Here is a 24,892-nt window from a genome sequence, read left to right on the forward strand (position 1 = left end):
TAAATACTTCAAATATATATATATATTTAACAGCTGTATGAGCAAGCAGAAATCAACCGGGGCCGCTTTTGGTTTCATTGCACCGGCATTTGGGGGGAAACCTTTACCTGCTGAATTTCTGCCTGGCATAATAAGGTGCAGGAGGCCTGCCGGGGAAAAAAGACCCCTCACATTTTATTGATTTATTTGATTTATATAGCGCCCTTCCAAAAAAAAAAGGAAAAAAAAAAGGCTCATTTGCTCACAACAGTAGTAGTCATGGGTTTCTGTAAATACCAGTTGCAGGGGAGCAACAGCAGGAGAGAGGGCATGTCTTTATCCCTTGCTTGTGGGCTTCCCGGTGGCATCTGGTGGGCCACTGTGTGAAACAGGATGCTGGACTAGATGGGCTTCCTTGGGCCTGATCCAGCAGGGCTGTTCTTATGCCCTTATGACTCATTGTGGACCCCTGATGATGGGACTGATCCAGCACCCCTCTCCCTCAAGAGACAGTTCTGAAGTTGCAGTGCCTGGAACTTCACCTTATAGTCTGTGAAATCTGCTTCCCACACCTAGGGATGAGAGGCTGCAACAAATATTTATATACCGCTTTTCGACAAAAGGTTCCAAAGCGGTTTACATAGAGAAATAACAAATAAATAAGATGGCTCCCTGTCGCCAAAGGGCTCACAATCTAAAAAGAAACATACGATTGACACCAGCAACAGTCACTGGAGGTACTGTGCTAGGGGTGGATAGGGCCAGTTACTCTCTCCCTGCTTCGTAACTGGTGGATCGGGCCAGTTACTCTCCCCCTTCAATGCAGCCCGTCCTGTCATTCCCCCTGTCCCTTGCAGGCCTGCTCAACTTAGCCCCCTCCAGCTGTTTTTAGATTGCAACACCCATAATCCCCAGCCACAGTGGCTAATAGCCAGGGATTATGGGAGCTGTAGGCCAACATCTGCAGAAGGGCCCGTTGAGCAGCCCTGAGTCTTGCTCTGTTTTTAAACAACCAAACCAGCAGATGGGGAAAAGAGACAGATGACTGAGCCAGGCAGTGGGGTGGGGTGGGGTGGTAGGGAGGAGGAAGACTGGCTAACCCCTGCAAACTTGGCAAAGAGACACCTTTTAATGTGGTGATTCTCTTTTTTTTAGCAGGGGGAGAGTAACTGGCCCTCTCCACCCCCCAGCACAGTACCTCCAGTGGCTGTTGCTGGTATCTATCTTATGTTTCTTTTTAGATTGTGAGCCCTTTCTGGACAGGGATCCATCTTAATTATTTATTATTTCACTGGGCATCACTGGTCCTTGGGACGGACTCCATGTCTGGATAAAACAAACCAGTCAACAACACCTGTCTGTGTAAACAAGAAATAATAATAATAATAATAATAATAATAATAATAATAATAATAATAATAATAATAGATGGGCCAATGGTTTGACTTGGTATAAGGCAGCTCTGAATGCTTCTGTGACAACACACGGGTGGGTGAGACGTCATTGACCTGGGAGGGCACTCCAGGATCATGCCCCCAGGAGGCCAGATGGATGTCAAGTCCTTCACCCTTCTGGAATACGCACGAGAGAGCAATGCAAGAACATGTATGGATCCGAGGCTTCTGCTGCTTCATGGCTTTGTGCAGCTTCTGAATGGGCAATTTCATACACAGTCCCCCAAGACACATGCGAATTGGACAGGACTGCTGAAGGCCAGATCAAACCACAGACCGCCCTCCCTCCGGGCTTAGACAATGAAAGCTGGTGGCTTTCGCCATCACCCCTGATGAGCAGAAGTATCCCTCTGCTGGTGATGACTTGATATTACATGACATGCTAGCCTCCTGCCAGCTGTTGTGGAAGAAGCCCTCAAGCGAGGCCCTGCGTGGTTCCTCCCGATGATAAATGCTGCACACACTCGACTCGGAGTGTTACATTTGTGCCAGGGGGAGTTGCACAATATCCTGTCCCTGTTTCATGGAGGGGAGGAGGAGGGAGGGAGTTGAGAGCGTGAAGTTGCCAGCTTCTTTTCGAGCAGGACTCATGTCCGCCCAGCTGTCCCGGGGAGCAGAAACCTCGCAGGTGACGCTTTCCCAAGATGCAATGATGTGATGGGAAATGTCACTTGCTACCTTTGTGCACTCGCACAGGAGCCTTGCTGGAAGAAAGTTGGCAACCTGAGGGTGGGGTGGAAGAGCGCCCTGGTTTCAAATAATGCTAAGACCGCCTCCGATGACGGTGCACCCTCACGCTTGCTAGAAGGAAGCCACCCTGGTTCTTTGCTTGCAGGCTTCCCAGCTACATCTGGTTGTCCACTGTGTGATACAGAAAGAATGTGGGACCAGCAGCAATATAGGAAGGTGCTGAAAGGCATAATACTGCGCGGGAGGAGGCAATGGCAAAATCCCTCCTGCATTCTAGCAAAGAAAACTACAGGGCTCTGCGGTTGCCAGGAGCCAGCGTGGTGTAGTGGTTAGAGTGCTGGACTAGGACTGGGGAGACCCGAGTTCAAATCCCCATTCAGCCATGAGACTTGCTGGGTGACTCTGGGCCGGTCGCATATCTCTCAGCCTAACCTACCTCACAGGGTTGTTGTGAGGATCAACATAACCATGTACACTGCTCTGGCCTCTCTGGAGGAAGAGTGGGAGATAAATAAAAAAATAAATAAATGGTATTTGATTAATCATGCAGGAGTTCTCAAAGCTGGGTTGTCAGACTACAACTCCCATCATCTTTAGCCATGAAAGCCATCGCGACTGGGGTTAATGGGAGCTGTAGTCCAACATCATCTGGAGACCCAGGTTCAAGAACTCTTGGATTAATGGATGAAGAGCTAAGGAGTGTATTTTCATAAGCTTTCACTTGCATAACGGTTTCTGTTTTGTATCAGCTTGCAAGATTTGGCTTTCTTGGCTATTGGCTGGGTGATTTTACTCGGTGCCATTTGGTCAAAAGCTACTGGCGGAGCAGAGTTGACCCCAAAACTCTGGCTCTCCTATGGTTTAGCTCTGAGGATTATATCATGTTATGCAGTAGCATAAAGATATGTTCTCAGAGTTAACAGCTTGTCAACGAGACCATAGCCCGATTCAGACATTCTGTTGTACGAGTGTACAGATGTCTGTACACTCGTATATGTTTGTGTGAATGACCACACCTGGGTTCATTTAAAAAGTGAACCTGGATTCACTTTTTCAAGTGGACCTGAAAAGTGAGCCCTTCAAATGCATGGTACAGAAGTGTACTCCTGTATACTTGAATTCAACATAACAGGGGAATGATCTGTACTGGTGTACACTGTAGACTCATTGTACGAGTGTTGAACATAACGTGTGAATGGGCCCCGTACTGTTGTGACTTTCACAGTAGGGCGATGCACAGATATAAGCAAGCAATCAGGTGTATGCTAGGAACATTTTCATCTGCCAATTTTGGCACTTGTAAGCTGCTGTTTAAAGACACAAAAGCCAGTCCGATTGCAATTTCCCGTGCAACTGGGAAACCTCTGTGCCTGTCAAGGTGCCACTCCCAAGCCTGGCTTCCTGTTCACATATGGGAAAAAGTCACGTGACTGGAAATACCCATTTGTTGTGTGTGAAGGCAAAAGGTACAGTGGAGCTATCTTGCCTGTATTCCTTTTGTGCTTGCAATGAAGTTGTATCCTGGCAGGTAGCCTCTCTCGGCTTCTATGCCAAACTAGGGCACAAGCCTCACCCTTGGTCTACAGCAGCTATAAGAAATTCTCCTGGTATGCGATTTTAAAAATGGGTGAGAATGAAACCATCTAAACCACATACATAGGAAGATGCCATATACTGAGTCAGACCATTGATCCATCTAGCTCAGTATTGTCTTCACAGACTGGCAGCGGCTTCTCCAAGGTTGCAGGCAGGAATCTCTCTCAGCCCTGGGTCTGATAATGCTAATGAGAAGCAGACACATTCTGTGATTTCACCCTCCTGTCCTTTTTCAGAGACAGTGTGATAGCAGCCCAACTGGTTTCCAAAGAAGCATGACCACATCGGAAAAGCTGTGAAATGCCTCTAAAGCATAAGTTGTGGGTGGGGGTTGGACTTTAACAGGAACTTGCAGGAGGTAAGGCTCGCTCCACTGTGTATATGTGTGCGTGCATGAGTGTGGGTGTTTTATTGCCTGCTGCTATCCTTAGAGGGGTATCTACTGCACTATTAAAATGGAAAGAGGATCCTGTGACTTTAATATTAATGGAGAAAAGGGACTTTTGTAGGTAGGGCTGAAAGAGCCATCCTCCATTGCATGTGGTCAATCAAGTGCTGGGGGCAGTATTCAATTCCCACAAAGCATCAGTTTTCAATTTTTAAAAGGAAAGTTCCTAGTCCTTATGCTTTCACTTTAAAGAGGCAAGTTACTAGTCCTTATGCTTTCACTTTAAAAAAAGGCAAGATTCTCGTTCTGAAGCAAAGATATGCTTTCAGTTTTAATATGTTCCTGGTCCTTCTAGTAAAGAGACATGCCTTCATTTTTTTTTGGCAGCAAGGTGCTAGTCCTTACGGATGCAAAGGTATGTTTTCAGTTTGCCTGCATTTCTAAGAAGTTGCATCCAAGGGTTGGGCTGCAATGATATAAACAAACAAACAAAATCAGATAGTATAGATAATATTGCTATCTGAACGTGCCTCTGTGGGTGCTTTCACTTGAAGCCTGCAATATTCCCATGCACACCCCTGAAATAATAAGGCATCACCACTCTACTCCCACTTTTTAAATTAAATATAAATATTTTGAGTTTTGCAGTAGGCAGTACATTTGCAGCTCCCCCTCTTTTATATAGATATATATACGTATATAAAAAAGCACAACACACTCAAACAGGCATGATCATAGTGTGGCAATGAAAAATCCCATTTTTAAAAAAATGCAAAATAAAAACAAACATTCTGGAAAGAACAAACCAAACCAAATAGTCAAAACATCCACAGCAGGGAAATACACTTAAGGCAAACGTTATAACAAGGAATAACTTATTATTATTATTTTTTTAAAAAAGCAACAAAATCAACAAATCCCATTGGCTTTTGGCTTTCTGCTTCTGTCCATGGTCCGCCCTTGGCTTCTTTATTGGATTTTAATCGTTAACCAATCCTATCACTGCAATTTGCACTCCTCAGGGACTTTTATGCACAGCAGGTTTTACTGTGAGTTTCCAGGGAGGCTTTTCTGCAAACTCAAAGTTGTCTCAGAAAACCGCCACAAATAGTGATTTTTTTTTAAAAACCCTGAATATAAATCGGGCTACACTCTAACTTGCAGTGAAAAACCCGAATCATGTGTGAACTGCTCCTGGATAATTCGCAGGGACTTCGGGGTAAATCTAGCCATTATGTGAATGCACCCGCTCCATTCTGGAGGAGATGCGAATTAAAGGGCTTCAATAGCCCTATGTAGAAAGCTTCCTGGAGTCTCCTTTCAGGTCCTCAGTGGCGTAAAATGTTGAACGCTACTGCCACCCTCTGGACAGGCTGCTTTATTGCAGGTCCCTCTTCAATAAAAAGCAATGAGCCAGATTTTATTAAGTGGGGTGGGGAGAGATCTAGTTGCATTTTGTATTCATTCAGAGGCACCCCTGCTAAAGGGGACTGGGGCGGGGGGAAAGAGAATCACTGAGCCACAGTATCAAGCCAGTAAAACTGAAATGCAAGCAGTAATGCCCATGCTTAGGGGATTTCCCAGGATCATGCGTCTGCAGTAGCATCTGGAGTCTTTGCCTTCATGGCAGGAGGCCACCGCCAGGCAACTCTGTTTGGCAGCTGAGGGTCCTATTGTCCCATTGCCGAGGCCACACTAGAGCATCATTTTGTGCACCATTATGAACCCAATGGCTTTTCCTGCAAGTACCTTCTGACTGACAACCAGCGACAGCCGCCATTTTGAATCTGGATCCTTATAGGCCAAGGCTGCCCTTGAGTCACAAAAGTCCATTCCCAGTATCAGCAGAGGTGTGTCTTTGGGCCACTTTCCATGTCCTGCCATGAAGGAGGCCCGTATCGGAGTCCTCACAGCCCAGAAGCGAGAGAGGCCTGGCTCCGGTTGAAGATGTCAAGCAGGCTGTCGGCCATCTTGGGCACAATGGTAGGCCGCAGAGCCAGCTACCTGCCATCTTCCCCCGACGAGGAGAGTGGTGTGTCCTCAAGGCCAGGTGTTGGACCCCAAGCCGGCCACCTGGCCACATTCTGAGTCAGTTAGCCACAGGGAGCATCCATTCCCTTTTCTTTCCCTCTGAAGGTGATTGGAGTCTGGCAGGAGCCAGGCACGGGTCATACATGGGTCTGCATGCGTTGGTGAGCAGGGCGCCCGTAGTCAGACTGCTGAGACAAGGAGGTATAGGAGAAACGTGAACAGCCCGAAGCCTTGCTGGCCTGGTCCGACGGCTCGTAGCCACTCTCGGCCTTTTCGTAGCTACTCGGTTTGACGTAGCTGGTGAAAGCCCGGCTGTAGGGGGCGGTGAGGTACGCAGTCCCGCTGTACATGCTTTCCTGAGGGAAAAGCCGTTCGTGGGGGTCGTAGGCCGAGCGGGAGCCGGGAGTGCCCAGGGTGTAGCGGTGAGCATATTCGTACAGCTTGGGCTGCACCGGCCCAGCGGAAGGGTACAGGGAAGACGCCCCAAACAGAGGCCGGGGGGCTGGTGTATACTCCGAGAAGCTGCTCCCCAAGCACGGTTCCTCGTGGGCGCGGACCTTGTAGTAGCCGTTGGTGGGGTCCTGGTGAAGAAAACGATGGGAATGCCAAGGAAGCAAGTTTAAGATGTGGCCCAAAGAATCCCGTCCGCAGTGTTTAACCAGGTGGCTCAGTAGGCAGGCTTGCCGCTCGGGTGTGATCTCGGGGGTTCACACGAGCGGGCAAAACGATGGTGGATCTACCCTAGTAAGGCCCTTGCTAAAAGACACACAGAGGCCATGGTTCACACCATCAAAGAGGCTATTCACATGAGCGTGCAAAACTGGGCTGGGCTCCCATAGCCCGGTTTTGCACGCTCGTGTGAATAGCCTCTTTGATGGTGTGAATCATGGCCTCGGTGTGTCTTTTAACAAGGGTAGAGCCACCATCACCCTCCCGCGGTCCCAGCCTAGCTCACCTTCAGTTCCTGGCTCCCCTCATCATCTTCCAGGATCTCACTGTGCTCTGTGTGGGATGTAGCTGGTGACTCACTACTGGTAGCCTGGAGGGAAATGAAGACAGAAGGGTGAGCACAATGAAAGATCTTCTTGCCTCAACTGGAATTCGTTGGGTCAAACCAGATGCTATAAGAAATGCATCATTGTATTTCTCTCTTAATTTTTTCCAAAAACGGCAGCGATGTGGATGGGGACCATGGTGCAAGGTAGAAGTCTTTTTTTTTTTAACCCCCTCTTGTCCAGATAAAGATTTGCCTCCTCCAAGTAAGCCATTTACCCCAGCACACACACACACACACACACACACACACACACACACACACACACACACACTGCAAATAGCAACTTTGGTGGCAGAGGGGAGAATGTGATGACAGATTCCTGCGCTGAGCAGTGGGTTGGACTAGATGACCTCCCAAGGTACCTTCCAAATCTATGAATTTTGTGGAGGAAACTGCTTAGGTCTGGGGTTCTCAAACTTGGGTCCCCAGTTGGACTACAACTTCCATTGTTCTCTGCTGCAATGGCATTTGGCCGGGGATGATAGGATTTGTAGCCCAACATCATCTGGGGACTCAAGTTTGAGAACCCCTGGGTCCTTTTCTGGATTGGCAAGGGGAAAGGGTCCTTATCCAGATCGGAGCCCCACATGACTGTCATTTAAAAAAAAAAAAAGTTAAGAGTCAGAAATGCATTGCTACGTTTCTCATCCTGTCTAGTTTGACCCATAGTTGTCAGCACTGATGAGGAGGGTTTTCACAAAGGGCTATAAGACAGTACTGAGCAGAACTGAGCATTTTAAAAAGAAACATGCAAGTTTCTTGCCCTCATGATTTTGGGCAAAATCGATAATGCATAGGCAATGCCTGGTAACAAGAAGCCAGAAGGGGGCAAATCTTGCACGCCCCTTTCCCCACATTATTGCTCTGCTGTCTGTGCCAGACATTAACTCTATTCAGACAGAATGCTGCACATGTGTACAGATGTCTGTACACTTGTACATGTGTTTGCGTGAATGGTTGTACCTGCGTTCATTTTAGAAAGTGAACCTGAGTACAGGTCTCGGCATAACATGTGGAGATCTGTACTTGTTAACACTGCACACTTGTTGTATGAAGTGCTGAACATCGTGTCCGAATAGGGCTCTTGCCTCCTCGGTCTCCCCCCGTCACCAAAGCAAAAGAGAAACCCACCACATACTAGATGTTCATGTAGCACAAGCCGAATTAGCGCACCGATTGCAAAAGACCCAGCAGCAAAATCTGGACATTTTTCAGCGTAGGGATTGAACGGTACCATACAATGTGCTAGCAGGAAGCATGAATAAGGCGGCATGTGTGGGGCGGGGGAGTGGAGATGATGAGCTGAAGCCCCAGCCAGAGTGGGGCACAGAGAGACTAAAGGGAGAGCCAGAGATTCTTCTCCCTCTCTGTCCTGATACTTAAGACTTCAGGTTTCCCAAGTTGATGAATTTGCAGTCGGTCCGGAACGCCCAACAGGAAGTAGGGATGTGCACGGAACCAGCGATGTCTGCTGGTTCGAAGTGGGGAGACAGGGAGACAGACTGGGGAGGGTGCTCAACGTCCGCATGCGCACCGGGGACTTCCGGTCCATGACACATCGGGGCAGCAAGGAGGTACACTGCCACCCTGCGGACCATTTTTAGAGACAGCGCCAGTGGGGGAAATACCGGGGGTGGGGGTTAAGAGCACCCTCCCCAGTCCTTAAAGCTATTCCCCCCCTTCGAACCGGCCGAACCGCCGGACTTCCGAACCGGTTCAAAGGGCCTCCAAACCGGTTCCGAGCACATCCCTAACAGGAAGTGCTATTTTTAATAACCCAGAGTTAATGGAGGGGATCTTTCTGCCACAGGACATAGATGGCCGCTAGCTTGGATGACGTTTCCCAAAAGGGTTAGACAAATGCATGGAGGGTAGAACACAGCAATGGCTATGGAGTCACGAGCACTACATGGAGCCTCCGCGTGCAGAGGCAGTATACCTGCAAATACCAGACGCTTGGGACATACAACGGGGGAGGGCTGTTGCCGTCATGCCTTGGCTTGGAGGCTTCCAAGAGGCATCTGGCTGGCCACTGTTGGGGAGAAAAGGAGGCTGGACTAGACAGACCCGCGGCCTGGCCCAGCGCGGCGGCTCTGCTGACGTTCTGAGCGGGCAGGCTGGAACTTGGGGTTGTCCGCTGCAGAAATGGGGACCGTCTACAGGCCAGGGGGAGGAGAGCCCTGCAGTGTGTTTTCCGGATGAGGGTTGGCAGAGGCTTTGGGCCGAGATCACAGTGTTTTGTGGGTCACCAACCACACTCACCATGGGCTCCTTGCCGTCGTCTTCTGTCTCACTCGGCCGGCTGGGACTGCTCTCGCTCGTCGTGATCTGCACCAGGATGTCCGCCTTGGAGAGCTGCGTTCCCCGCTTGGCTGCAGGACAGACAGACAAAGAGGTGTGAGCAGGGAACTTTGTCATAGGAACAGAGGCAGCTGCCCTATACTGAGTCAGACCCTTGGCCCATCTAGCTCAGGATTGTCGACACTGACTGGCAGCGACTCTCCAGTGTTACAGGCAGGGGTCTCTCCCAGCCCTACCTGGAGATGCTGCCGGGGACTGAACCTGGGACCTTCTGTGTGCAAGCAGACAGGTGCTCTTCCAATGAGCTGCAGCCCCACCCACTTTACAGTATCTTGCAACGCTCACATGCAGTCTCCCATCCTAATGCAAACCAAGGCAAACCCTGCTTAGCAAAGGGGGCAATTGATGCTCACTACCACAAGTCCAGCTCTCCTGCCTTCTTTTCTGTTGTTGTTGTTGTTGTTGTTTTGTTGTTGTTGTTGTTGTTGTTGTTGTTGTTGTTATTATTATTATTATTATTATTATTATTATTATTTAACAAAAAATATATTTGTATTCTACCCCAAATGCACATCTCAGGGCGGTTAACCACAAACATAACACAGATTAAAACAGAAATTAAAATCTTAAAAAACAGTATGAATCAATATTAAATGATTCTACCTAGAAGTTCCAGAAAACCATCGTGTCCAGCATCCAGTGATGGACCTCCCCTCCTCCATGAATTTAATCCCCTTTTAAAGCCATCTAAACCAGTGGCCATCACCTGGGGCCAGTGTTCCCTGTAACAGGGATTCCCAGATGTTGTTGACTACAATTCCCACCATCCCCAGCTGCAATGGCCTTTGGCTGGGGGTTATGGGAGTTGTAGTCAACAACATCTGGGAATCCCTGTTACAGGGAACAGTGCCTGGGGCAGCTCTTCCATGAGGCAAGGTGAGGGAATAGCCTCAGGCGGAAGATTATTGGGGCACCATCCAGGGCTGTCCCTAGAGGCGAATCAGCATGTGCAGGGCCTCCTTAACATTTCATATCATTACAGAATCATACTGATTGATGATATAGAGTGTCAATAGTGTGTGTGAGGTTTTTGGACATGTCCGACCAGCTTGGACATATAATGCATTTCTAAGGAAAATAAAAATGAAAAAGCACAACACATGCTTCACAGTTCTCACTCAGACCTTCTGGGTTGCAAATCAACTTGAGCATAGTGCATTTATACATAAATATATATTATAAATTGTTTGTTCCAGAAGTGTTTGTAATATTCTGCCATGAAACAAGCCACTTATAGGACTTTTTGATGGGTTTTTAATTTAAATTTAAAATAAATAAATAAATAACAAAACAAACAATTTGTCCAACCCACTTCAGTTTAAATATACATATTCCTCCCACCCTGCCCTATATCTCTGCTCAGTACCAAAGCCCTATGCCAAGTCATTCCAGGTGATAAGGCTGGGACAGAAAGGGTTATTCTTAACCCTTTTTAAAAATAAAGGCAAAGGGCAGATTCTCCCATATGGGGGTGGAATTTGGTCCAAGGTGGGGGGCTTCAGTTCCCGACGTTTTTGTAATTTTTTTGCCATGAAACAAGCCACTTATATGACTTTTTTTGATGTGTTTCTTAAAATAAATATTAAAAACCAACAATTGATCTGCACCAGGTTGTCCCCCTTGGAAAGCTCAATTCCAAAGCCCGAAGGCAAGCCAATCCCTAGGAGGATAGGGGCCCATCTTCACTTTTTGTCCCAGGGCCCACTCCAAACTCTCTATGCCCCTGGGCTGGGCAGGGCAGGGCAGAGGGTCTGCAGACAGCTGTGGTGGGCCAAGGGCTGGACACTCTGCCTGCCTGCCTCCCTTCAGCGAGGCCTGCATGGAGGTCTCTCTGGAAGCCCCGCCCATCCACCGAACAGCTGAGAGGCAGAGAGAGAAGGAGCTCTAGCAGTTTGCCTGGGAGCCTTTCAAGCCAAAAAAAGCACACCCAAAGATCAGCTCTGACTGGGCTGTGCTGCAGGGAAAGATGAGTGGCTGGGCCTGCGGGAGAGAGGAGGGCGGGCTGCACTGCAGTGGGCCTAGAGTGGGGCGGGGCCTGTGTTGGTGCGGGGCTGGGGGCAATCGCCCCAGTCGCCCTGCCTTAAGGACGGCCCTGGCACCAGTAAAGCGGCGAGGTGCCCCCTGTGGCTACCACTGGAGCTTCTTTTGGGGGAGCGCCTCTCCTCCTTGCCAAGCTTGCAAGAAGCATGAGGAGAGGAGGCTACGGGCGGCCCCCTGCCCTCCTGCCTCCCCCCACTGCCTCACGTCCAAAGCCTGCATGGGTAAATTTGGAAAGAAGGCAGCATTTGGTGCATTGCCCCAGGCACTGCAGGGTCATTACCCAGCTTTGCCATCACCACAGCCAGTGGCAGGGAATTCCATATACCAGCAGTTTCCTCTTCACAGGCCTACCCAAACCCCTTTCAACGGGAGATGCTGGGATGCCTTCTGCATGCAGCACATGTGCTCTGCCACAGTCCCTCTCCTTCAAGCCAGAAAGCGCCCCTCCTCCCACCCTCTGCTCGGACTTGATTTTCTACCTGCAGCTCTACAGACCACCTCTCTCCCCACCTCGCCCCCATGGTGCTATTTTGATATCTAGCTCACACGTCTTCATTTTCCAGCACAAACACGCACTGTGTGCATCATTCAGTGCGGAGTCACCGGCCTGCATTTCGCCAGCCAGGTGCATTTTAAAAACTCAAGAGCCTGCCAAGCAACAGGGGTGCGGTCAGGATCCTCACCTTTCCCGCAGCGCTTACGCCGGTAGCAGAAAGAAACGATGACAACCAGGAGCAGGAGAGCAGCTACTCCGGAGGCAGCCAAGGCCCCCAGGATCAGGACAGACAGGACCTCTGCTGGGATAGTTTATTATTTCGTTAGTAGCGGTTGACTTAGTTTTATCCACCGACCACATCTGTAGCCAGCCCTTTCTTTGAGGACATCAGAGCACAAGCACATATCCTTTGTATCCTCCCAACAACCCTGTAAGGTAGGCTACACAGAGAAACAGTGCATGTCTAAGCGAGCTTCAGTTAAGAAGGGATTTGGACACAATCCCCCCATTCCAATATGGTGGGAGTCCTAACCAGTGTTCCCGGCAACAGGGATTCCCAGATGTTGTCGACTACAGCTTCCGTCATAAGACGAATATTTATATACCGCTTTTCAACAAAAGTTCTCAAAACAGTTTACAAAGCAGATAGATAAATAAATAAATAAAACTCCCCCCGCCACCCCCGTTTCCCCCCTGCCTGTGCCGTTTCCCACCCACCCACTGCCCTTTTCCTTGCCCCCACTGTTATTTTCTTCCTGCCCAGCCTCCGCCACCTTCTTCTGCCCATCCATCCGCCCCCGCCGTTTTCTCTGCCGGCCGGCTGCCACCATCTCCTCTCCACCTGCTGGGCCTCTGGCCTTGCTGCCACTGCCATTTTCTTCCTTCCCACCCACCCCGTTGCTATTTGGCAGCTGCTCACGAACTCTCGTGAGAGCTGCCACACATGAGATTAGCAACGGCTACGCCTAAGAGAGAGATATATATACATCCCTGTCCCCAAAGTGCTCACAATCTTAAAAAAAAGAAACTTAAGATAGACACCAGCAACAGCCATTGGAGCGATGCTGTGCAGGGGATGGATAGGGCCAGTTGCTCCTCCCCTCCGCTAAATAGAAGAGAGCCACCATTTTTAAAAGGTGCCTCCTTGCTCAGTTAGCAGTCATCCCCAGCCAAAGGCCATGGCAGCTGGGGATGCTGGGCATTGTAGTCAATATCACCTAGGAACGCCTGTTACAGAACACACCGGTTCTAATCATGCCCAAGAGCGTCATTCCGGGTGACTCAGCACAGCAGGACGGGGCCTCACCTTGTCGGTGCAAGCTGACCGCGGCAGAGCGTGCGCCAAAGCGGTTCCAAGCTGTGCAGTTGTAGGGCAGGGCGAAGTCGGCATCGTGGGTGGGGTCAATCAGCAGAGCCGAGAGCACCCCTTGGTCCGTCACGACTGTGTCCACCGTGAAGCGATCCAGGGAACCAGCGTCCAGCACCTGCTCACCCCACGCCCAGGCCTGTGGAGAGGGGCAAGCAAGAGGATCAGGAGTCTGGACAGATGGAGCATCGGAGATGTACGGGGACCAAGACAGAGAGTGAATACGAGCAGTACTAGAGAGCAATTAGAAACTCCCACTTTATGGAAGGGGGGAAAAAAAAGTTATTCGCCTCCTTCCTTGTGCCATCTTCTGAATTAAAGCTGGGCTCCTGCCCACAGTGGTTGTTTATTTTATTTTATTTTATTTTATTTTATTTTATTTTGGACGGGGGAGACTTACAGTTATCCACTTGACATCTTTACATTTCCACCCACAGGGCAAATATTAGCAGGTTATGCTATTTCAAATGGGGGAAAAGGCACAAGGGAGAGGGTTTCCACATTTCCACAGCCACAAGTGCAGGAGAGGAGAGCTGGTCTTGGGGTAGCAAGCATGAATTGTCCGCTTAGCTAAGCAGGGTCCACCCTGGTTGCAGATGAATGGGAGACTAGAAGTGTGAGCACTGTATGATGTTCCCCTCAGGGGATGGAGCCACTCTGGGAAGAGCAGAAGGTTCTAAGTTTCCTCCCTGGCAGCATCTCCAAGATAGGGCTGAGAGAGATTCCTGCCTGAAACCTTGGAGAAGCCGCTGCCCGTCTGTGAAGACAATACTGAGCTAGATAGACCAATGGTCTGACTCAGTATATGGCAGCTTCCTATGTTCCTGTCTATGAAATAAAAAAAAATGGTAGATACCCTGACTACATTTACTCGAAGAAGTCTCATTATAATTAAAGGGACAAGTAAGGCTCCCCTTCTGTTTAGTTTGGCCCATAGAGTCAGAGAATGAGCAACAGCTGCTATGTGGGGGCTTTACAGATAAACCCATGGGGCAGTTGTTGTTATGTGACCTGCTGATTGGGTGCAATGGCTCCTTATGCAAAAACAAGACATCAGGGCATTTCGTCCAGGCCATGGCTGGTCATTTTTGTCCATTTGCAACCAAGCAGAGAAAAAATAACCAGATCTGCATAGTCAGTCAATTACACTTCTGAGGATTATTAATTATAATTATATCCCACTTTTTGGCCAAGCTGGGGGCCCATAGTGGTTTACAATTAAAAATCCACTGGGATTTTTATCATGCAATTCCTAACCACTAGAAGCTCACCTTAGAAAGCGGGGATTCTTCAGGACCTCGATTCGTCAATGAATGAATGAATGCTGCACCTCGATTCGTCAATCTGGTTTCTTTCACCAGACGGAAGAATCCAATATTCTAACCTCTGAACTTGCACAGTATTCTGAACTTTTCACAATATTTTGTGGAAAATATGCAGATCTGGTTTAGACACAAAGGAACGGCAGGGACAGACGGACGGACAAGACGATGGCAACACTTACGATCCTGTCGGGGGGTGGGACGCTCCCTACCAAGCACTCCAGCCTCGCCTTGGCGCCCACCGTGGTCTGCTGGCTTGGCTCTGCGACTATAATGGGAGGACCTGAAAAACGAGGATGCCGTCAGGACCCTGGCGCAGTCAGGCCTCCTCTTTGCCAGGCCCTCTGTGACCCTGGGCCGGGCCTGTTCTGATGCCTTCCACCCCACCCAGTCCCGGCACAAGCTCCGGCTTCTCACCGTTCACTGCTAGCGCCACCTCCTTCTCGGCAACCCCAATGCGTGGCACAATGGCCTTGCACATGTAGATGCCGGCGTCCTCCTGCGTCACTGCCTTAAGGTGCAGAGTGTTTCCATTGCTAAGCACCTGCAGATGCAATTGAGCCCGGATTTACTTTTCGATACTAAAATATCAGGACTGTGGATGAATATCTATATACCACTTTTTCAACAAAAGGTTCACAAAGCGCTCGACCGCGATATAAATAAATAAATAAAAATGGCCCCCTCTCTCCAAAGGGTTCACGATCTAAAAGAGAAACGTAAGATAGGCACCAGCAACAGCCACTGGAGGGATGCTGTGCTGGGGATGGATAGGGCCAGTTGCTCTCCCCCTGTTCAGTCAAGAGAATCACCACTTTAAAAAGGTGCCTCTTTGCTCAGTTCGCAGGGATTCTTTTTTTTCCAGCTTAAAAGAACAGCAGCCCCACACACCTCCATAGTGGTGTGCAACTTAACAGAATATTCAAAAAATTAATTAAAACCACCACCACCAAGATAAACAATTAGGCAGCAAAGGAAATCCAGAAATGACAATCTATTTGGGGACTAAAGTTGTGCTGTCGAGTCAGTGTTGACTCCTGGCGACCACAGAGCCCTGTGGTTGTTTTTGGTAGAATACAGGAGGGGTTTACCATTGCCATCTTGCACGCAGTATGAGGTGACTAGTATTTTTAAGCCCGTTATGATAACGGGCGCTAGCTTTCTATCCCGTCTTTTCTGTCTCTCTCTCTCTCTTTCTGTCTCTTTTTCCCCCCCTTGTCCCCTCTCTCTTTTTGTTTTTTGTTTTGTTGTTGTCTCTGTTTTTGTTCTTCCTTATTTTGCTTTTACTTTTTTTGGGGGGTGGATGAATAACGGCCAAAATGGCCCATGAGAAGGTGGCCGCCCCCGCCTATCGCCCTCCCGCGCACCCAGCTGCCGGAGCCCACCTTACCCGCTCCAGCCCGAAGGAGAAGAGAGGAACTCGGGAACAGAGCTACTCTCTGTGTTAAGCTGCTGCCCACACTGTCGCAATGGACGCAATAGGCGTCCTTTGCGTCCATAGCGGCAGTTTGAGCAGTGACTTAGCACAGAGAGGAGCTCTGCTCTTTTCCCTCGGGCTGGAGCGGGTAAGGTGGTCTTCGACAGCTGGGAGGGCGATAGGCGGGGGCGGCAACCTTCTCATGGGCCATTTTGGCCCTTAATCTTTTGGGGGGGGAGCGGGGAAGGTAATTTTGGGCAGCTGGGAGGGCGGGTGAGCAGGCGGCGGCGGCTGTGAGTGGGTGGGGGCCTCGTTGGCGGCTTCGCCGCCACCTCGCCAAGCTTCATTTTGGGCAGCTGGGAGGGCGGGTGAGCAGGCGGGGGGCGACGGCTGTGAGCGGGCGGGGGCCTCGTTGGCGGCTTTGCCGCCACCTCGCCCAGCTTCCCTGTCCCCCGTCTTGGTCTTCCCCCGTCACCATTGCCCTCGCCTTTTTCAGGGCGGCCGCTTCTGGTTGCCTCGGCCTCCTCTTGCCGTGCCTCAGCTCATGGCCGAGGCGGCGGCTCTGCCGCCGCCTTGGCCACTTTCCCCCGCCGCCACACACTGGCTAATGGCTGCCCGTGGCTGTGGGACACTGGTGTCTGAGGTCCTGTGTCCCTTGGGCTCTTCTGGGCCTGCACTTCGCGCAGGCCCAGAACAGCCCAGGGAGGCAGGGACGCAGATCCCCAACGTTCCAAAGCCACGGCCACTCACTTAGCCTTTTATTATATAGGATGCCTTTCAGCATCTTCCTATATCGCTGCTGCCTGATATAGGTGTTTCCCATAGTCTGGGAAACATACCAGTGGGGATTCGAACCAGCGACCTCTTGCTCCCTATGCAAATTACTTCCTCGCTGCACCATTAGGTGGACTAGATCACCCTAAACTGAAGACCTGACTGGACAGGACTGTCTTTGCTGTTTTTCTATAGGTTAAAAGGGAAATTTCTAGATGGGCCTCCTGGAATAGGGATTTATAGAGTCTGGGTGCCACAACCGAAAAGACCCCGTCTCAGGTTTGCACCAACCTCACTCCAGATGGTAATGGGATGTGGAACAGAGGTTCCCCAGACAATCTCAGCTGGCAGGCAGAATTGTGCTCTCCTTAAAACTAAAAGAATCTCCCCCCTCCCACAGGTAAGTGGGAGTAAGTATGGAACCGGCACTGCAAGATTTTAATCCCAGCTCTGGTGTAGTTTGCAAGTTTAGAGCAGACAGGGTTTGGGAACCTGGGCTCCTGGTGTGAGTAACTTACCACACTAGATCCCTTCTTGGTCCAAGCCAGGGTGAGAGGTGGATTCCCAGTCCAGGTACAGGTGAAGGAGGCATCAGCGCCAACGTCAACAGTCAGGGGCTTGGGCTGGGAAATGAGGCGGGGTCCGACTGCAGAAAGAAAGAGGGAGGGAGGGAGGGAGGGAAGGGGTCACTGAGAGCGAGTGTGGTACAGGGTGAAGAGACTGAGCTGTGACTCAGGAAGGCTCCGGTTCAGGATTCCCTGGAAGCGGGAATTCCACATGGTGTTGACGACAACTCCCAGCATCCCCAGCCAAAGGCAGCTGGGGATGCTGGGAGTTGTAGTCCACACCACCTGGGATTCTGCTCATGTAAAACACCTCTAAAAGAAGCATTCCCTCTTTTGCTCTCACATATGAGCAACACTTCTAAAATGATGCATGCTATGATACATGAGAAGGGGAGGTTAACTCTTTCTTTGGACCCTGTTTTCTGCTGAAAATCCACCCCCACCTCCCGCAAAAGCAGCTATTTGCTGTGAACAGCCACGTTTGGGTGGAAGAGCAGTGTATCCACCTGCACCTCAAGGCCCAGAACCCCGCTCCTTCACTCACAATGCACATCCACCAGAGTGCTAACATTGGTGCTGCCCACAGCATTTGACACCTCGCATGACACGGGCTCCGTGAAGAACGATTGATCAACCGTCGCTTCGTAGCTGTCGCCATTGGCCTCCGGAATGGGAACGCCTCCTTTGGCCCACCTGTGGAGGCACGAGATGTCTTAGAAGAGCCTGGCTCAGGGCATTGTGGGAAGGATAGGCAAAGAGCAAGACTCCCAGCAGCAGAAGGAAGCAGAGAGGTCTCCACGTCCTCCAAAATGGCAAGCGTCAGCGAGGATGCAATCCTCACAGCTGCCATTAGAGGGCACCATAGCAACATCGTTGTCACTGTGTTGTCTCCGGAGGACAGGACACCTCCATTCTAACCCTTACCTGTACCCTGTCACTTCAGGGTTGGAGGTTGCTGTGCAGAGGAAGCTCACTTTGCCACCTTCCGGGACGGTTTGTGGCTGCACCGACAGCATTACGACTGGTGGATCTGCAAGAAAGCCGAGAGGAGTGGCTGAAACCCTCAATGTTTATTTATCTGGGTATACAGATTCCAGTGAGGGGATCCCCCCCCAAGCACTGGGGATGGGCAGCAAGAAATATGAATAAGTGCAGGATGGAGAGACAGTGGCCCGCTTCACACCGTTGTTCGGATCTAGGTTTAATGTGGGTTACCGACACTAGTGCGATCATATGAACACTCGCCAAAGTGGGTCATGGACCGAGAGGAATGTGAGATTTCCACCTTGGCGTGGGTTCAAAAAAATTGCACTAATGTCAGTAACTTACATTAAACCTAGATTTGAACGATCGTGTGAATGAGGCCAGTGTGTTGCAGATTTTGGTGCTGGTTTCCGTTGCCCAGCTTGGGAGAAAGGGATTCAGGGGGTGCTCGGACATATGAAGGACTGGGTTCAGCAAGGAAAGAGACCTTTTCCCTTCATATGGAACCCACCACCAAAAGTCATATGCAGACTTCATATGGAACCCACCACCAAAATCTGAAATGCATCATTTACCCATCCTGCACCTATACAGACCCCTTGCTGTCCCATCTCCATGTTTGGCTGTAGCTCAATGGTAGAGCATCTGCTTTGTGTGCAGGAAGTCCCAAGTTCAATCTCTGGCAGCATCACCAGATAGGCTGGGAAGGACTCCTGCCTGAAACTCTGGAGAGCAGCTGCCCGTCCGAGCAGACAGTATTGAGCTAGACAGATCAGAAGTACTGAGCTAGACAGATCAATGGTCTGGATTCAGTATAAGGCAGCTTCCTATTTCTTGTGCCCTACCCATCCCTTCTGTATACAACTTGCAAAAAGCCAACTAGGAGGAGTACGTCTTCTACAGCACCTGGCAGCTCTCGGCTGGTCTCCAAACCTTATTTCATTTGGACACATCTTGATCTAAGCATCATATAGGCAGCCATCTTTCAGACTGCTGCACTGTTAACTCCTGCCTGGAGCCTATTTGCTGGGGTAACCCAACCTGAGGTACTCCAGCTGCTGCTGGACTACAACTCCCATCACCCCCAGCCACATGGCAGGGGATGATGGGAGTTGTAGTCAAGCAGCAGCTGGAGATCTTAGGGTGGCCACACCTGGCAGACGTCACTGAGTGCTACGGCAGTTGGAATGACTATGGTATGCAGAAGAGAAATTTTACTATTAGGAAATGACATCATTTACGTAAGCAAATACCACTGGTGTTCTACCCCCTCTGCACACCTCCTGCAAGTTGTGTCCACAACTAATGCCTCATTCCAGCTCTTGCCTTTCCTTCCCTCCCCTTCAAACCCCTCCTCTTTCCACATGACTTTTGGCTTATCCTGTAACCAGACTCAAAGTTCAGGTAACCACACTGGCCTACAATCTCCCCTCTTTACCCCTTGTCTTTCTGTCTGTCTCCCCTGCTGCCTTAGATTGTAAGCTCTTTGAGGGCAGGGGTCCGCCTCTTTTGCCTCTGAAACTCATCAAAAGGTGCTCCGTATGCAGACGGCAAGGTCTGAATCATCAATTCAAGGCAACCCACATTTTGCACACACACACACCCCAAAGAGCAAAATCGGTATCAGTTATGTAAATTGAGGCTTTTTTGCTTTCTTTTGCAGATTTCTTTTTCTGCTGTTGCTCATCAAGGGGAAACTCAGAGCTCTACAGGGCATTGAAGCATCCCCTCTGCAGCATTAGAATTCCCGATTAATATTCCTTCAGCTAGAGTTCTTACTGACATAGGAAACCTTAAATTTGGACAGACTTCAGACAGGGGCTTGCTGAAAAGGGGAAAAAACAACTGCCAAAGAAAAACCCAACAATTCTTCTGACTGACTTCCATTAAACCATGAGACAGACCCACAAATTTTGGCCACTGGTGCCGATGGTATAGTTTTGGCACTGGTACCATCTCAGGGAATGAATGCACATCGAGATTTTAACCCCCTTAGAGACGGAAAAACTGGTGATAGCAATGTTGCACTTACTTTTCTCTGTGTTACCGCTCCTTCTTTATCCCTACCCCCAAAACAATTAGGGCAAAATTGCTGTCATTTTTGCACGGAGCAAAGGGTCAGTGTAATAATGAGCACAGTATCGTACTCTCTCCATGGAGTAAGACATTGCTGCCAATTGTCATTTCCATCCCTCTGGTATCGATACAATTTTATAGTCAATTTTGTGTTTTTAGAAGAACTTTAAAAGCTTTAAAAGTACCATTTCATATTTGGCTACTACAGGACAACAAAAGAACACACTGAAAGCCTTGTGATCCTCTTTTCCATCTCTCAGAGCTCAGACCTTGTCAAAAATCCCAATGAGTGTTCATCCCCCCCAGATGGTACCAACTACCCCAGCTGGATCATGTATTACTGAATCATATTCACAGCCAGAAAAGACAAACAGCCTTCTGGTGGCATTCTTTTACTTACAGAGACAGTTTTCCATTTCTTTTCGAACCATCCATCACCATCACTGGAACACAAACTCACCTTCTGGTGCCCTGAATCTTGATGGTCTTCACTGATCCCTCTCTACCCACTTCCCCCCAGTAAAAGCAAGAATCCTCACACTCCCATCACACTCATTGGGCTGCCCCCAACACAATTTGTCCCTGGGACAAATTCCCTCACTCTAAAAAGCATGATCTCCACCCACCCCTCCCCACGTGGACTTACATTGCACATTGAGGGTGACTGTGGTCTGCTTGCCTGCAGGGGCCGCTGGGTTGCTGACACGGCAAGTGAAGGAGCTGCCCATATCTCTGCTGCTGGGGGTCAAGAGAAGGGTGCTGACAGCCACCTCCCGTTTGCCATCGTCCATAAGTGCCTGCAGGGGAGAAAAGGGGAGTGTCCACATACTCTGCATTTCCTTGGATAAATAACTCTCTCACAACAGGACCCATTTATCACTTTTTTTTGTACATCTAAAAATACAGTATAATGTCTTTTAGCAGTTCCTGGTGAGCTCTTGCTTTCTGTAAAGAACAAATTATTACTTTTCTGCAGAATGGTGGTTCTGCAGAGTAAGAGCTGGCCAGCAGGTGGCGCTGTTAAAATTGCACAAGGACCTTGCTGGGCAGAGCATGAATGCATGCTGGAAAGGACAACAGCAGCCTCCTGAAACATGTGGAAGCAGAGCTCTTCTTAATGTCATCTGGAAGAGCCCTACTTTCTACAGGTGTTCGAGCATCTGCCTGCAGAAGGTCCCAGGTTCAACCCCGGGCAGCACTTCCAGATAGGGCTGGGAAAATTGAAACCTTAGAGAGCCCCTGCCAGTCAGTGCATGCAATACATTGACGGATCAATGGTCTGACTCGGTGTAAAGCAGCTTCATAGGTTTCTCACTTCTCTGCTTGCTTAACTCCTGCCGACTCTTGACTCACCTTGGAGTACACTGCAGAATCCTGCCGCTGCCTGTCACGATACCAGCTGATCTCAGCAGCTGGCTTGGCCCCCCCAGCACGACATGACAGGTTGTAGGGAATGTTGGAGATCACGTGCACGATTGGGCCATTTTGGATCTCAGGGTCATTGGGAGGGACTGGAGGAAGAGATGCAGAGAAAAGGAGATTGGTCACAGCATTTGGGAAGGGGGTCATGGAACCTGGAAATAGAAACTTTTCCGAAGCACTCGAGAAAGAAAAGAGGGCCAACCCCCTTCTCCACAAGCAACGACGGTATAGAAAACTCACTGAGGACGGTGAGCTTGGCCCGCTGGGATCGCAAAGCTGCCTGCGTGGCCTGGCATTCGTATACAGCATCATCATCCAGCTCGGCATAGTCTATCCGGAGGTTGTGCTGCCCGGCGGAGGCATCTCCGACAATGGAGTAGCGGGACCAGCCTGTAGTGAGGAGAGAGGGGATGCAATGCCAAGTTAGTGTGGGAGTGAGGAAGCAACAGGGAAGAAGCAGCACAGTGCCCCCTAGAGTTGCACTGGGTTACTACAGGGACCAGTTGCTGCCATGGCTAGCTCTGCGCGGACGGTCACCTTTCCAACCACCCCATGTGCCCCCCTCAACCACGGTGAACATACCAGGCAGGTCTCTTTCTCCCCCCAAGGCCAGCCCGTCTTTGGTCCACTGAACCATGCCCCGGTAGCCCATAACTACGCAGGCCAGCGTCACTGACTGTCCAGACACAATCACCTGGTCCATGGGCTGCTGGAAGAAATAGGCTGCCAATCCTGAGGAGAAGGGGAGAAAAAACAGGAGGTGGTTAAGTTGAGCGTCAGGAGTTGGTATCGCCGAGAAGCTGCTGAGAGCCCAGGGCCTTCAGAAAGGCCAAAACAGGAGAAAGAGGGGATTGAAAAATGACACAGCAACAAAAAACAGGGGGGGGGGGGACACACAGAGGGAAAGAAACCCCAAGGTGCTGAATAAATTGGTATTGTCTTTATTCTGATGCAAGGTATAATTTCCAATAAGAGAAAAAGATGCAGCATATTTGTCCTTGAGGAAGAGCAATGCTCGACACGCATTGGGCTACAGAATAAAGACAATACCAATTTATTCAGCACTTTGAGGTGTCTATCCCTCTTTTTCCTTCAGAAATGCCCACCGTTGCTGCCCGAGACCCTATCTGTAGCCATAGCCTTTGTGCGGTGGGGTCGATTCTTTAGGGTTCTACCCAGGTAGGATGGGGCCTACAAAAGGAACTTTCCCAAGGCCCCCTCGAAACCTGGAGCCAGCCCTGAGGTAAAGGGGCCCTAAAATCTTATTTTGCAGTAGGCCCCGAAATCTTTTCATCTGGCCCTGGGTGGTGGTTCTCACAGGAGGAGTCCAGGACTTCTATGTCCTGTGGGCTGCAGTTTCAGAGAGTGGTAGTGCTAAGTAAGATGATTCCCTGATAAAAAAAAGGGCTCGCATTCCAAAAATAAAAACCGAAGGTAGACACCAGCAACAGCCACTGGAGGGCTGCCTGTGCTCGGGCTGGACAGGGACAGTTGTTCTCCCCCTGCAAAATAGCGGAAAGCCACCACTTTGGACATCCCTCCCCACTGATGTATTAGCTTTCTACCTGCACTGAGTTTTTTTAAAATAAAGAAATAAATATAAGAACACACATTCAAACACAGCCAGGGGAGTAGCTTCCATTGGGCAAGAGAGGACAATTGTACCTGGGCCCAAACGGTTTGAGAGGCCCCCAAGGCAATCCCGCCTTTGTCCACGAGTCACCCTCGCTGCCCCGCCACGACTTCCCATCTTTGCCGCTGGGGGGAGTGGTTGCGGCGGGCGGGCAGGCTTCCCCCGACTCCACTACCAGCCGGCGCGCGGGCTTTCCTTCCTCCGAACAGTGCATCCGTGCTGTTTGAATATGGAGACCGTCACATGACATCACGTGACATCACAGTATACGACGGTCTCCATACTCAAACAACGTGGAAGTGCTGTTCAGAAGAAGGGAAGCCCGCATGCCAGCGGGTAGTGGAGTGGGGGAAAGTCAGGGGGAAGCCCGCCCGCCGCCACTCTCCTGATGGCAAAGATGAGAAGTAGCAGCAACGGCAAGGCCGCCCACCCCCAGAGGTAATTAATGAGGGTGCTCACCGATGAAGGGCCGTGGTTTCGGCGCTGGGGCCCCCTGCTGAACTGTGTCCCCTGGCCGCTGGGAACCTCGCTACGCTCCTGAACACAGCACTCCCCACTGGCAGCCTGAAGTGGTTCAGTCCCCTCCAGATTTTATCGTTTGACCTTGCCAGCATGTAGAGCCCAGGCCTTCGCTAATAGCCACAGCCACAACCCCGCGCCAGTGCCGTGACCATTCTGCGTGCATTTACCCTCCTGCCCATCCTCCCTCGGCCGACGAGGGATGCCTGCATTCCCAAAGCATTCTTTCCGGTGGTAATTTTAGTCTCTCTCCCTTTGTGCAAAAAAGGAAGCCCCCAAAAAGTGTGGTGGAAGAGATGGGGGGGGGGAGAAAGAGCTGAGCATGTGCATTTGAGTTCTGAGGCACAGCAGCAGCCGCCCCTGGTCCCTGGCATTGCCTTATCTCCCCGCCGCAGACTGTCGAGGTGCCAGCTTCTGGGGCTCTGCACATGCCCTTTAGCCAAGGCAGCCTACGCTCCCACTCGACGGTGCCCTCCCTGAACGGCTGTTCCCCCTTCCACCTCCCAGGCTCAAAGCAAAACGCATTAAAAAATTGTTTGGAGATGGGGAGCGAGCGAGTGCAAGTTAAGCAGCGGGTTGCTGGAATCCAGGCCCTCTGGGTCCCATCACAGTTTGGGAGGGAAAGAGGAGCTGGTTGGATGTCAGAGCACAAGAAAGGACCAGGCACTGGAAAAAAAGATGGGGCGGGCGGGCGGAGCAGATCCAGTTACAGGCCTGGAGA

General features: G+C 50.2%; 1 protein-coding gene across 6 annotated transcripts in view; it reads right to left on the bottom strand.

The window, feature by feature from the left end:
- Positions 1-4,842: 4,842 nt before the first annotated feature.
- Positions 4,843-24,892, bottom strand: part of KIRREL2 (kirre like nephrin family adhesion molecule 2) — a 51,734-nt gene continuing 31,684 nt past the window's right edge. For 2 of the 6 annotated variants that reach the window (XM_053268764.1, XM_053268769.1), the window contains exons 2-16: positions 22,602-22,751; positions 22,260-22,409; positions 21,951-22,108; positions 21,244-21,394; positions 18,462-18,567; positions 18,082-18,230; positions 17,490-17,617; positions 15,198-15,324; positions 14,963-15,063; positions 13,399-13,597; positions 12,280-12,393; positions 9,458-9,567; positions 9,135-9,227; positions 7,094-7,177; positions 4,843-6,719 (exon numbers count right to left, since the gene is read on the bottom strand). In XM_053268764.1, the coding sequence (XP_053124739.1) occupies positions 6,276-6,719; positions 7,094-7,177; positions 9,135-9,227; positions 9,458-9,567; positions 12,280-12,393; positions 13,399-13,597; positions 14,963-15,063; positions 15,198-15,324; positions 17,490-17,617; positions 18,082-18,230; positions 18,462-18,567; positions 21,244-21,394; positions 21,951-22,108; positions 22,260-22,409; positions 22,602-22,751 (2,264 nt within the window). In that variant the 3' untranslated portion in view covers positions 4,843-6,275. Of the gene's footprint in view, positions 6,720-7,093; positions 7,178-9,134; positions 9,228-9,457; positions 9,568-12,279; positions 12,394-13,398; positions 13,598-14,962; positions 15,064-15,197; positions 15,325-17,489; positions 17,618-18,081; positions 18,231-18,461; positions 18,568-21,243; positions 21,395-21,950; positions 22,109-22,259; positions 22,410-22,601; positions 22,752-24,111; positions 24,236-24,892 lie in introns of those variants that run through there. The other 4 variants (XM_053268768.1, XM_053268765.1, XM_053268767.1 and 1 more) reach the window with 4 other exon arrangements.

This window comes from Hemicordylus capensis, chromosome 7 (genome assembly GCF_027244095.1).
Source record: "Hemicordylus capensis ecotype Gifberg chromosome 7, rHemCap1.1.pri, whole genome shotgun sequence".
In the NCBI taxonomy this organism is placed as follows: domain Eukaryota; kingdom Metazoa; phylum Chordata; class Lepidosauria; order Squamata; family Cordylidae; genus Hemicordylus; species Hemicordylus capensis.